Source organism: Martes martes, assembly GCF_963455335.1.
Source record: "Martes martes genome assembly, chromosome: 4".
NCBI classification, from domain to species: Eukaryota; Metazoa; Chordata; class Mammalia; order Carnivora; family Mustelidae; genus Martes; species Martes martes.
The window spans coordinates 26,011,654-26,024,763 of NC_137891.1; the positions used below are offsets into that span (position 1 = coordinate 26,011,654).

General features: G+C 32.1%; 1 protein-coding gene across 3 annotated transcripts in view; it reads left to right on the forward strand.

Annotated features, from left to right (window-relative positions):
• The window catches only part of CSMD3 (CUB and Sushi multiple domains 3), a gene marked incomplete at both ends in the record, with an annotated part of 1,233,164 nt that overhangs the window by 792,816 nt on the left and 427,238 nt on the right, over positions 1-13,110 (forward strand). For all 3 annotated transcript variants that reach the window (XM_080802411.1, XM_080802412.1, XM_080802413.1), the window contains 3 exons: positions 1,841-2,023; positions 6,519-6,845; positions 9,868-10,062. In XM_080802411.1, the coding sequence (XP_080658537.1) occupies positions 1,841-2,023; positions 6,519-6,845; positions 9,868-10,062 (705 nt within the window). The remainder of the gene's footprint in view (positions 1-1,840; positions 2,024-6,518; positions 6,846-9,867; positions 10,063-13,110) is intronic.

Genomic DNA, 13,110 nt, shown 5'->3' on the forward strand with positions numbered 1-13,110 from the left:
CCAAGGAAACAGTTGAAAGAGGAATAAGAAAATTATTTTTAATAAGTATATTAGATATCCTCAGAAATAAAGAGAGAAATTACATTCATGAAAGAATAGTAGGAGGTTATGAAACAATAAAAAGTAATCTTTAAATATTTTAAAAATGGCATGATTTTTCAGTATTAGGTTGATTTGGGATTAGATAAGCATGCACAGTGAATTAGTAAATAGGAATATGTATACATACATTAACATATATATATATTTCTTTAAGAATGAAGAATAGAGAACGTCAAAAATAAGAATTTGAAAGATTGAACAACATGAAGGCTAAATCCCCAAATTCTAATATTCAATGTAAATGAATTTTAGAGAGATGAAAGTACATAAGGAACAATATTTTAAGGGAAATAATGGTAACAATTTCTCAGCATGTAAAAAAAATTACAAGTATTTGACAGAAGAAATCTATCAAGCACCAAGCATTAAATAAATGAATAGATAATAAATAAATAACAATACCTAGGTAAATGATAGTGACATTAAAAACAGCAAGTCTGGGTGCTTCTGGGTGGTGTAGTGGGTTGAGTGCTGTTTTAGCTCAGGTCTTGATCTCAGTTTCTTGGGATATATAGAAATAAAATATCAAATCCATTGTATTAAAGGAATCATTATAGCCATCTGTGGCATCTGATAAAAATACACAGGTGTTCAAAAATAAATCCAAAATTATTGTTTTGTTAGAAAAAGAACAAGTTATAGAATAACAGTCACAGTATGCTACAATAAAATTATAATGCATATGTAATGTATGTATTATAATACATAGTTTTAGAAAGGAGTTTAATATTTACATAAATATAGATGTTTATAATATTTCATATGATATATGCCTATGTATAATTATAAAAACATGGGAAAACAACTGGAGAGACCATTCAAATTGGTGCTGGTAGATTATAGAAAAATCAGGAATATGTGGTTGTCGGAATATCAGGATAGAAGCCATAACTTTATCTCAAAGTTTTATCTTTTAAATTGTTTTGCTATCATTTGAAGACAATCAATGTGATTTCATGTGACTTAAAAATGAAAACAACTACCACAATAATTTGCTATTGACATTCTTAGCTTCAAGATGAAGATCCTAGACATTTGGACTTTCTTTGAATGTCAGCTGAAAGAGTGCTTTCATGTGCTTTTAAGAGAATTTTTTCAACCTTCTTCAATTTAACTCACATAGAAACATTTTTGGAGGAACATATCTGGATGATTTGGAATGCAAAATTGATTCCTGCCCTAAGAAGTTTTTTTGACAGATGTAGTTGGGGAAATAATTCAACCAGCAAGTGTCAGGGAGACTGGCAGATCCTACAAGAAAGGTATTCATTGATTGCTGTAGGAACATTGAGACGAGCAACGGTACCTCATATCCTGGTGATGACCTAAGGATTTACTGTATCATGTACAGATAACAAAAATAAGAAATGTTTTGGGGGTTTGGGGAAAATACAGAGATGTGTATGTGTGTGTGTATGTGTGTGTGTGTGTGTGTGTGTGTAGTGCAGACAAAAAATTGAAATTTTCTGTTAGGCACAATCATTAGCATGTGTTTTGATCACCCCAGCTTCCCCATATACAAAATGAGAGAACTACATTTATTGTTTTCTAAAGATCACGTCATCAAATTATAGTTGTAAGAGTAGCACAAAGAAAAAAAAATAAGGTTGGAAAACATATTCATCTTTTTTGTTCTGAAATATCTCGGATATAGAGAGTGTACATCTACCAAATTGGTCATATGGATAGCATGTGCCTCAAACCCCTGGAAGGTGACTTGTAACTTCTATTTTTGCAGAAATTGAAAAAGAAAGTTGTGGTGATCCTGGTACACCCTTATATGGAATTAGAGAAGGCGATGGATTTTCTAATCGTGATGTTTTAAGGTTCGAATGCCAGTTTGGGTTTGAATTAATTGGAGAGAAATCCATTGTTTGTCAAGAGAATAACCAATGGTCTGCAAACATACCCATCTGTATCTGTGAGTACCAAATGCTTTGCTTTCAGATAGCATATGTTACCCTGTCCTTGCATATAATTGCTTTTGTAATTAATTGCAAAGAGCTGGAACCGTGTAATTATTTTTGAACGAGTAGCACTTTGTGATACTATCTTTAACAAGTATGCTTATGCCAAATTATAAATTTCATTAAAGATTTAAGTAAAGTTAACATAGTTCACTTGGTAATTGCAAAGTGTATATTACATGTGTTCTTCTAATCTTTTATTGGTGGCATTTTATACTTTATAGATAGCATACTTACAGAAATTATACATCTGAGCTAATTCTAGTAGATTCATTTATTTTAACAAGATAGTATATGCTTATTTTCAATCAAAAGCACTTAAAATATTTAAAGCTTATATTCTATGTATAATGCATTAACTTATTTTTTGCTTGTAGATGCTCACATTAATACATACTCTGTGCCATTTATTTATATTGCACAGGAAAAAATTCATTAATGTTTATGATATACAGGATGCTTGGATTAAAAGAATATATTTCTTCAAATACATTAAAACATTGCAATTTAACTACAACAAAAATATAATTTGTATTATCTATTGATATGCTTTCAGTTTCAGTTAAATACCAACAAATGCAACTTATCAGATATGGGTGTAATATTGAAAATTTTGCATCTGGGCTTTGACTATTCACAAATGGTAACATATAAAGCCAATATTCATGAAAATAAAAATAATTTTTTGGTTTTCAAATTTAAGATATTTCATCTGTATCCAACTTAGAATGTTTTTCATTTGTGAAACCTTTCATTCCCTAAAAGGCACAAACTTTATTTCAATATTTAACTGTTTTTTTTTTAAGTAGCATTTTTCAAGACCTACATTTCATCTGAGTTACAATATATGCTGCAAAACATGTACTTTCTTTTATTGGAAATGTTGCTTATTTAATAATTTAAAATTATTTAACATTTTTAAAAGTAACAGAACTTTCAAAAAAACTAGAGGTCATTTTCTAATAGGTATTTTTGCATAGTTAAAAAGAAAAAAAAAAAAAAGAATCAAATACCCAGTAAGCACTACTGTTTCTCAGGATAGTGTCTGGATACATATTGTCATGATACCTAATCTTACGTTTTAGCAAAGTGAGTATTTTTCGAATGTGGCAGAAATTTCCCCAATTAAAATATGTTTTGCGGGCTCTCCAGAAAATGTAGGAGAGGAAGAGTGCATATAATGCCTCAATAGAACCCTCTCCTTTTAAGGCCAGTGTTCATCTCTAACCAAGATCACCTTGTGAAGTTCCTACTGTAAGAGAAGAAAATGTATTAGGAGAGTTTGATTAGATTCTCTTAGCACTATCTATTAGTAATACTTCTAAAGACTTAACTCAAAGATCCTTAATTCTAGGTGTTCTTCCAAGGAGACAATTTTGTGTAATGTTGGAGAATCTATTAATGCAATATACTGCTTCAAAAATGAAACTATTTTTTAAAATTTTATTTTATTTTTTCAGTGTTCCAACATTCATTGTTTACATATCACAGCCAGTGCTCGATGAAATACATTCCCTCCTTAATACCCACCACCAGGAAACTATTTTTAAGCATTTTAAGGGGTTAAAATACATTTAATACAATATTTAAAATAATGCTGACTAAAACAAATTTAAACTCCTTAAAATCGAGAAGACACTTTTTTTTTTACTATTTTAAAAGTAAGTAAGCCCTGCAACTTGCTATATGATAAATATGTAGCAATTAATAGTTTTCTATATACCAATAGCTAATTTGAAAATGTAATGGAAAGCTAATTTATTCAGAAATATAAAATTGTAAAATATGTGGAAATAATTCTTGCATAAATCCAAATAACCTGTAGAAAATTACAAACTTATTCAGAAAAGAAAATTTTATGAGGAAAAACATAGATAGATGCCATGTTCCTGAATAAGAACACATTATATTATTACATTATAATAAATGTGAATTGTATGAAAATTGCTTTGAAAGTTCAATAAAAATCCTAACATAATTTATCTGGGAACATGCATTCTTTAGGAATGTGTTGACATGCCACTAGGTTTAAAAAAAAAAAGGCAACAGTAGAATTGATGTGAGAATTTTTTAAAAGAAAAGTACTTATGTGGATTTCAAAGTATAATATTAAGTTGCTACCATAAAATTAGTGTGATACAGAAATATAACCCTGGGTCAAAGGGAGTGTCATTAAAAACTGCATCTAATATAACTAAGGGTTTAGAGTATTACATCGGCATTGACCTATTTATTAGAGATGGAAGATTAGCATGATAGATCTTGGTCATCAGTTGCTGGAATAGGGATCCTTTAGATCAGAGATTAGCAAAATAAGGTCTTTGGGACAAATTTAGCCTGAAGCCTAATTTGGTGACGTTTTATTGGAATGTAACTGTGTGTTTTCATTTACCTATTGCACCTGGCTGATATCCTGCTACTGTGGCAGAGTTAAGTAGTTGCAAAAGAGACAATGTGGCTTGTAAAGCCAAAGCATTTACCATCTGTTCCTTTACAGAAGGTTTGCTGACCCTGCCTTTAAGTCAAGGGCAGTAGAATCAAATGATTCCAGGATGCAGGCAGGTAAATGTGTGAAAGGAATAGGACTAGGTATGTATGCACCCATGATGGACGTGGTAGGGAACTGGAGTGCATTAACTTTTTCAAAGAAGCTAGAATTCCTGATTTTTTTCCCCTCAAATGTGAAGTAGGACGATTTTAAAATGTGATTTCAAATTTTTGTACAGGCATAAGCAAAAATCATACCAGACACATTTGCAGTCTGGATCCAGCCCAATGGTTATCAGTTTCCAAGACCTGGTGTTAACTCCTAACATCATTCCATACAGAAGAAGCAAACTTGGGTTAGAAATTACATATAAAATGATAAAAAATTATATATATATATATAGTAATAAACAACTGATTATATATATAATTCCTATTATTCTTTTACATATGTTACATATTTTACACACATATATATAGGTATGGTTACATTTTTGTCTTTATATTTCTGTAGCTAGAGAAATAGATATTGGTCTTATTTTTGAATGTTAATAAAAGGTCTCAATTAAAAAAACAAAATTGAAAACCAAAGAAATTATTATTTTTAATATTCTAAACAAGTTATTTATACTAACATTATTATAATAATATATGAATATTATATGAATAAGTAATATTGAATGAGTATTATAGACTAAGTATTCATAATCTTAAATGATCAGAGTTCATGAGCTTATAATTCCAAAAGAGAGAAAATGGAGAAATCTTCCACTTTACTAGTAGGCAAAGAAGGGCAGATTAATAATATGTCATTTCTCTTATCAAATAAGGAAGGTTAAATAATCATAATATTTTATGCTGGTAGAGGCCATATATATTTTATGCTGGTAGAGGCCATATATATATATAAATATATATGTATATATATAAGTTGTATTCACTTATTCTGATATATATATGTATATATATGTATATACATATACGTATATATATATACATGTATATATATACTTATATATATATATAAGTGAATACAACTTTTCCAGGCAGAAATTTAGCAAAATATTTTTCAGGCTTAAATTTCATACTCTTTGTAAATAAAATTTGGGGCAAAATTAAATGAATTGGATTTTTTTTCCAAATTATGTAATGAAAGCCACTGGAAGAAAACACATCATTATTTTAAATGTGATTTCCTCTCTGTAAAAAGACCATTACCTTTGTTTCTCTTTTTCTACTTCCTAAATGCTCTGTGTGATCCTTTAGCTCAGATGTTTTTAAAAGTTAAGAGAAAACTGAGGGAAGGTGTCAAGCAGGGGCAAGGAGAGACTTCATCTTAGTAAGATGTGAAAATTTGTCTTTCTAGTGTTAGCAACTAGTGGTGATAGCTATAAAAGCTAATTTGTCTTCTTATCTGTGTTTTAAACTATGAGAGCCATGGCAGGAATGAACCTCGCCTAATCACTAGCCTCCCTCCGAGTTTTTGTCTGGACTACAACCTCCTAGTTCTGTTAATATCCACATAATATTTTTTGTCTTCAATCATTTCCTGAGGATTCTTGCTTTATATGGAAATCTCTAAATATTTTACCAATTTTCTTTCTTAAGCACAGAAACAAAACCTTTGTATAGAACTCCAACACAAATATGATAAATGTCAAAATAAATTGCCTTTATTACTCCCATGACATTTTTGTGCATATTTAAGCAGTCACCCAAAATAACAGTTTGCCTCTTCTAATATGTGAAAATGGTAACATTTTTTTTTCTGTTTTATAATTTACATTTTTTAATATTATTTTTTTCAACCTGCTGATTGATTACCATAGTTGTGGCAAAATAATGTATAATAAGAATAAAGTATAATAAGTAAATAAGGATAAAGTATAATAAGGATATGGCAAAATAAGGTAGAATCTTACTTTTGAACATTTGTTGTATTTTACAATCTTATTTTAACAGTTCCTTGTCTGTCTAACTTTACTGCACCAATGGGAACAGTGCTTTCTCCTGATTACCCAGAAGGGTATGGAAATAATTTAAACTGCATCTGGACAATAATCTCTGACCCAGGGAGCCGGATTCATCTTTCTTTTAATGACTTTGATCTGGAATCTCAGTTTGACTTCCTTGCTGTTAAAGATGGTGACTCTCCAGACTCCCCAATTCTTGGAACCTTTACTGGGGCTGAGGTGCCTTCCCATCTCACCAGTAATAGTCATATACTGCGATTGGAATTTCAAGCAGACCACTCAATGTCGGGACGTGGCTTTAACATCACTTATAACAGTAAGTTTATTTTTTCCATAAAACATATTTCTACAATGTAGAGCTAGAAAGGAATCACATAAACCAGCTCTCTTCCTCCACAGAACAGGAAACTTGAACAAATCGTATATATATATATGTAGAATTGTGCCAGGGAATCATTTAGTTCTTGATTTCCAACCATATTTTACTCCCAGTTGTGTCATCTCTCTGTTTGTGAGAAGCCTGATATTAAGGAAATATGTTTCAAATATTATGATATCAGCCAATATATTAGTTTATTCTATTAAATCTTATAAGCATAAAATCAAACCTACTATATATCATATAATTTACTCCATTGTTGGTATGCAAACATATAAATGAGATAAATCTTTCTTTCAAAATATTCATAAACTGGGACACCTGGCTAGCTCTTTGAGTGGGGCACAGGACTCTTGATCTTGGGGTTGCAGTTTCGAGCTCCATGTTGGATGTAGAGATTACTTAAAAATAAAATATTAAAAAAGTAAAATAAAAACCAAAATATTCATAAACACATGGGGAACCTAAAAACAAATAATGACAGAACAGAGTTATAATTCCAAAGAAAAAAATCGTAAGGCTGCGGAAACATTACAGAGCAGGCAGTCATTAACTTAGGGGCAGCAGACCACTGAGCTGATTTAGCAAGGCCACCACGGGAGAGAAGTACCTTAGAGATTAAGAGTGTCATCTTTACTGAACCTATGCAGCTTCAAATCTTGGCTCTGCTCCATTCTTAGGTTTAATAAATGAGCTTCAGTGTTCCTGTCAGTAAAACTATATTTAGGCTTTTGTAAGGAATCAATTAGATGATGCATCTAAATAATTTAGCATAAAATATTTGATACCTAGTAAATGCTCAATAAGCATTAACTGTCATTTGTTTAGTTGTCTTTTGAACTATTACCTTAACATCTTACTTAATTGTGTTTATTGTATTGCTTCCTTTTGAGATTTCTTTAAGTTAAATAACCTTATCCAGATAAGAGTTAAATAACTCTTATCTATCGCTCAGATTCTTTGTATTTTTCTAAAAAAAATGGTTTGAATATAGCAAAAAAAAATATGAATTACATGAAGGAGAAAATATCTTAGTGTGTTTATACCCTTACATATTAATGCTTCTCTTTGCAAATGTTTCTAAAGCCATAGAATGAATACTAATGACTTTCCTTGTTTTTTTCTTCCTTGATGCTACCACATTGTCAGATATCGACTAACTTGATGAGTTAATATTCATGTCATATAACAATAGGATTATAGTTTTCCTGCTCTTAAAAAAAAAAAAAATGGCATCTCTAACCTCCACCCCCACTCATTCAGTGCTGAGCTTTGGTAATTAGTAACAAAAAGCAGTTACTGCCTTTTCAAAGTGTCACTGGTGGTGAAGTTGTCAACATGTAATTGCACATCATTAAAGTTAAATTAGCTGTGACATGTGTCATACATACTGTTGTATAAAATAGTTGCTTTATCTGAAAGTCCTTTTAACAATACTTCATTTATATGTATAAAGGTATACATATATATACATAAGTATATGTACTTATCCATCTAAATTTTCATTTTATCTTAAACACATATAATTTTTAACTTTAATGTTTATGGTACCTCCAGGATATTATGGAAATATGCCTCCTTGTTTCTTGTTCTGTTTCTCAGTAAATAATATAATCCATCATATGCAAATTCTTATATTTAATGTTTTCTACTGAAATTATATTTTTCTGAAATAAATACCTACCAGGCATTATACATAAGAACAACAAGGTTTAATCAATTGAGTTTTTTGGCACACAAAAAAAATAATAATGAGAAAAAAAGTATACCTACAAAGTATATTTTGTATATTTTAGAAGTTACCTTAATATTCTTCTGTACTGTTTAACTTAAAAATGAGGAGAATGAATAATAAAAGTTATATAATTTATGAATAATATCAAAGGGATGATTAGTGAGAGAATTTAAAATTACTTCATATACTTATGTAGCATGAATATAGTAATAATTGTAAATACCTTGTAACTATGTTGTACACATTCAGACTTTGCTATTTTAAATGTTCTTTCATTATCTCATAATAATTTAAACATTTATGGTACATACTTGGTCATCCAGATGAATAAAGAGAACAATTTGGAGGGCTCATGTAATCTATAATTTTGAAAGATTAAAATATGCACATCGTCCCTATACTTCTGCTACTTGCTAAAGCTTGGCTAAATATATCCTGGGAGACACAAAATAAAGTGGCCCTGAACTCAAGAACTCACGTTCTTTTGAGACCTTAGATGAAAAACCCAAGATACAGTGTTGTTGAGAAAAAATTAGAAGTCAGACCGAGGGATACATTTCAATCCTATCTCTATGACCTGAGGCCAGCTACTTATCTTTTTTATGAATCTCATATTACTCTTAAGAGCTCTAAATGTTAAATGAGATTATAACATTTCCAAAGCTCCTTTCACTGCCTCAAACATGGTAATTGCAAGACTTAGCTCCCTTCCCTTTTTCTAGATGGCAGAAAATAGATGACAAATGGAAAATTATCAAGAAATTTTAAGACTTTCATACCAGTTTGGAACTTTTCACTGTAATTTCACCAGACTGTCTCTCCATTCAAAAGACTGAATCATAAGAAAAGTTTGAAAAGAGATGTAGTCAACCTGCTCTGTATTCAGAATAATTGGAATTCTGACCGGTTTATAGTGGTAATTTTTACCCAGCCAAAGCCTAATGATCTCCAGAAAGAGGCAAAAGCAATTCTATTTTGAAGTGTAATCTAGAGTATAATTCATATTTTAAAGTCACACCTGTTTACACCATAGGCAAATAGGTAGGGTCAAAGGAGAGCCTCCAATTCTTTTTTTTTTTTTCTTTTTTTTTTTTTTTAAATAAATAAAGGCTGTTCTAGAAATAATCATAACCTTTCTCAAAATCAGTTTTTCTCAATCCAAATATATAAGGGTTCGTCTCATACTGCTTGTTTGTGTGTTTTTGTTTCTTTGCTCTTCTCAAGCATTTGGACATAATGAGTGTCCTGATCCAGGAATACCAATCAATGCACGGCGGTTTGGGGACAACTTTCAATTAGGAAGTTCAATTTCAGTTATTTGTGAAGAAGGATTTATTAAAACCCAGGGAACAGAAACAATTACGTGTATACTTATGGATGGAAAAGTAATGTGGAGTGGACCCATTCCAAGATGTGGAGGTAAGTGCAATGGCTAGGGAAAATTATAACCCCATCATAATTGTGCACTAGAAACCATCACAGGGAATGCATCATTTACCAGGACTATTGTAATCTTTATCCTAAAATATTATTTAATAATGTACATTAGGCATATTTAGTTAAGCAAATTACACTTAGTGTTTCATGTTAAAATAATTTTTTAGAAATCTTTTTAGAAGTCCCCTTTTAAAAAAGGAACTCATCAAAAGATGTACGTTAATAAATGGTAAATCGTGGTTGTATGTAGATATTCTCCTTATAGAGTTACAGTTTAGTATGCTTTATAGTTTCTAGTCAACCTCTTTCATGGGATATTAACTATTCACAGTTTTCAAAAATGTGTTAATAACAGGGCACCTGGGTGGCTCAGTCGGTTGAGCTTGCAACTTTTGGTTTCAGCTAAGGTCATGATCTCAGGGCTGTGATATCAAGCCCAAGCCAGGCTCTTTATTCAGTGGGAAGTTTGTCTGAGATTCTCTCTCTCTCTCTCTCTCTGCCCCTTCCTCCAGCACTCACTTGCTCTCTTTCTCTCAAATAAATAAATCTTTAAAAAAATGTGTTAACAATGATTAATTGAAATAATTAAATTTATTCTAGAGCGACCATTATTTAAAATGTAAAATTTTTGTGGGCATAGTTTGCTAAACACTTTTTTTTCAGTTTTGATTTGCTCAATAAGATATAGTTAAGAAAGTTCAGGGCAATACATACATGTATGTAATGTGTGTATGTGTTTACGTGGGGTATGTGTGTATGCAATGTTTGAAAGTTTATATCTTTGAATATAGACATTCATATAAAGTCACACATTATATTGGAAAAGAAAAGATGATCCTACTTAAAAATAAAATATATCAAGTATAGTGTTTCAACTTAGAATCTTTAGGCATGTGTGTATGAGGTGTGGAGCTTCAATTTAGAATTGTCACAATATGGCTCAGTCAAACTTTTGCCTTCAGCTCAGGTCATGATCCCAGAGTCCTGGGATTGAGCCCCAAGTTGGGCTTCCTAATCACCAGGGAGCCAGATTCTCTCACTGCGTCTCTTCTGCTGGTGTGAGTTCTTTCTCTGTCTCTCTTTCTTTCTCCCTTTCTCTGTCTCATGCTCACTCTAACCCTCTCTCTCTCAAATAAATAAAATCTTAAAAAAAAAAAAAAAAGAATTGTCACAATAAGAGTTAACTTTCTATATTGTGCTTTTCTCCTTCCACAGCAGTACCTAAGACTACATACTTTTTTTTATTTAAAGAGATATGGAAGAACTTTTACTAAGGAATAGATAGATGAACCAGAGCCATGAAACCCTTTAATAGATCACCATGCAATAATTAGGTGATGATTTTTAAGTAGTTTCTTCTTTTTCTTGCTTTCCCAATTTTTCTTTTTACATGTGTCCAAACTCATAATGGAAACTTTTTTTGTTGTTTCTTTTTTCAATTTCTAGGTGATAAATAGAGAATATTTAATATATAATTTTCAGAAATATAATAGACATCATTGACTAATATAGCCATTACCTATAAATGCTGCCATTCATTGAGTTGAACTTTTTCAGAATGTCCTGTAATGAACTAACCCAGACCATGCAATTATGTTTTCCTATTATCCCCTTCAATTAGCACCTCCCTCCTCTACTAATCACTTTCTCATTTGTAATATCAGGGGGCTGAACTCGATGACTTCATGGGTTTTTTTCCAAACCCCAAATGTTATGGGCTACCCTGGCCATGGTTATGATTGTGCTATTATATTAAAAAAAAAATAATGATGGAGTTGCACAGTAAAGGGCTGAAATAAAAAAAGAAAAATGTGAAGTAATGTTCATTTTTTTTTCCCCATTATACTTTGCCCCTGAGCTCAATAATTTTTTTAATCATAGTTCCTGACCCGAATTTGGGGAGTCAGTCAGGAAAGCCTACATTAGCATTTGAAGGAAAGTAGGAGATGGGAGAAATTTTGCTTCAGGCAGAGGGAAGGTTACCGGTTCGATGTGCTGGAGTGGAGGACAGAGGGTCAGGGGTTTGAGGAATAACCAGAGGGGCACAGAGCATGGCATGCTTTGTAAATGATGTTAAATGGATTAAAATTATCCTGTGACCAGCAGAAAGCCATTCCAGCTCAGAAGTGATGTGCTCCCGCCTCTCCCCTGGGAGTTTTATACAGTCCAGTGGACAGATGCAGAGACCATTTCTGAGGAATTGTTGAATCTGGTTGGATCCTCCCCTGCCTAATTTGGGTGTTGGTTTAGAAGCAGCTTGTTTCCTAGCTGAATGAGGAGGTGAAAATAATAAACTGGACATCAACAAATCATTTTGTTGATTTAGCTCTGAAGGGATCCTAAAGAGAGCTTTGTAAAGTTTCTAAAGGAAAATATTTTTCTTTTCTTTTCTTTTCTTTTCTTTTCTTTTCTTTTCTTTTCTTTTCTTTTTTTTTCCTGGATGTGGGAGTGAAGTTACATATACTTGGCTCACCTGCCAGTTTCTGGATCTAACCCCAGTGTGGGAACTGGATCCTTAGCTAAGGATAAGGTTGGAGACAGGGAAGGCAGAATCGGAGTGGGCTGGAAGCCATCTTACTGTGGTACTTGTCAGGTCACCTGCCATATCCCAGGCCATGTTGCAAGGCAGTTGCCATCCAATAAAGCAGACTACTGTCAACTCCTATATAACTCACTCTGGTGAGTTTAATTTCTGAAACTCTAAGTAAGGTTTGTAAGGATTTCCTTTAGTTTTAGTTTTGCCTCAGTTCTTCTTAGACATAAACAACAAAAGCCTGAGACTAGCTGAGGAAAGCTGCTGCTTCTTCTTCACTAATGTGTTCTTCTGGGGTTGTTGTTGTGATGGGCCCATAATCAAAGGAGCGAGACTGATACAAAGAGAAGGTTAAGCAAAGCTTTATTTTGCACCAAGCATTGAGAATCAAACCTACCAGTCGGGGGCGCCTCTTACAGAGAGGGCGACCCCTCCCTGCCTTACCGAGTAACTCTTAAAGGGCAAGGGCCATGTGGTTGGGCCTGGCCACACACAGG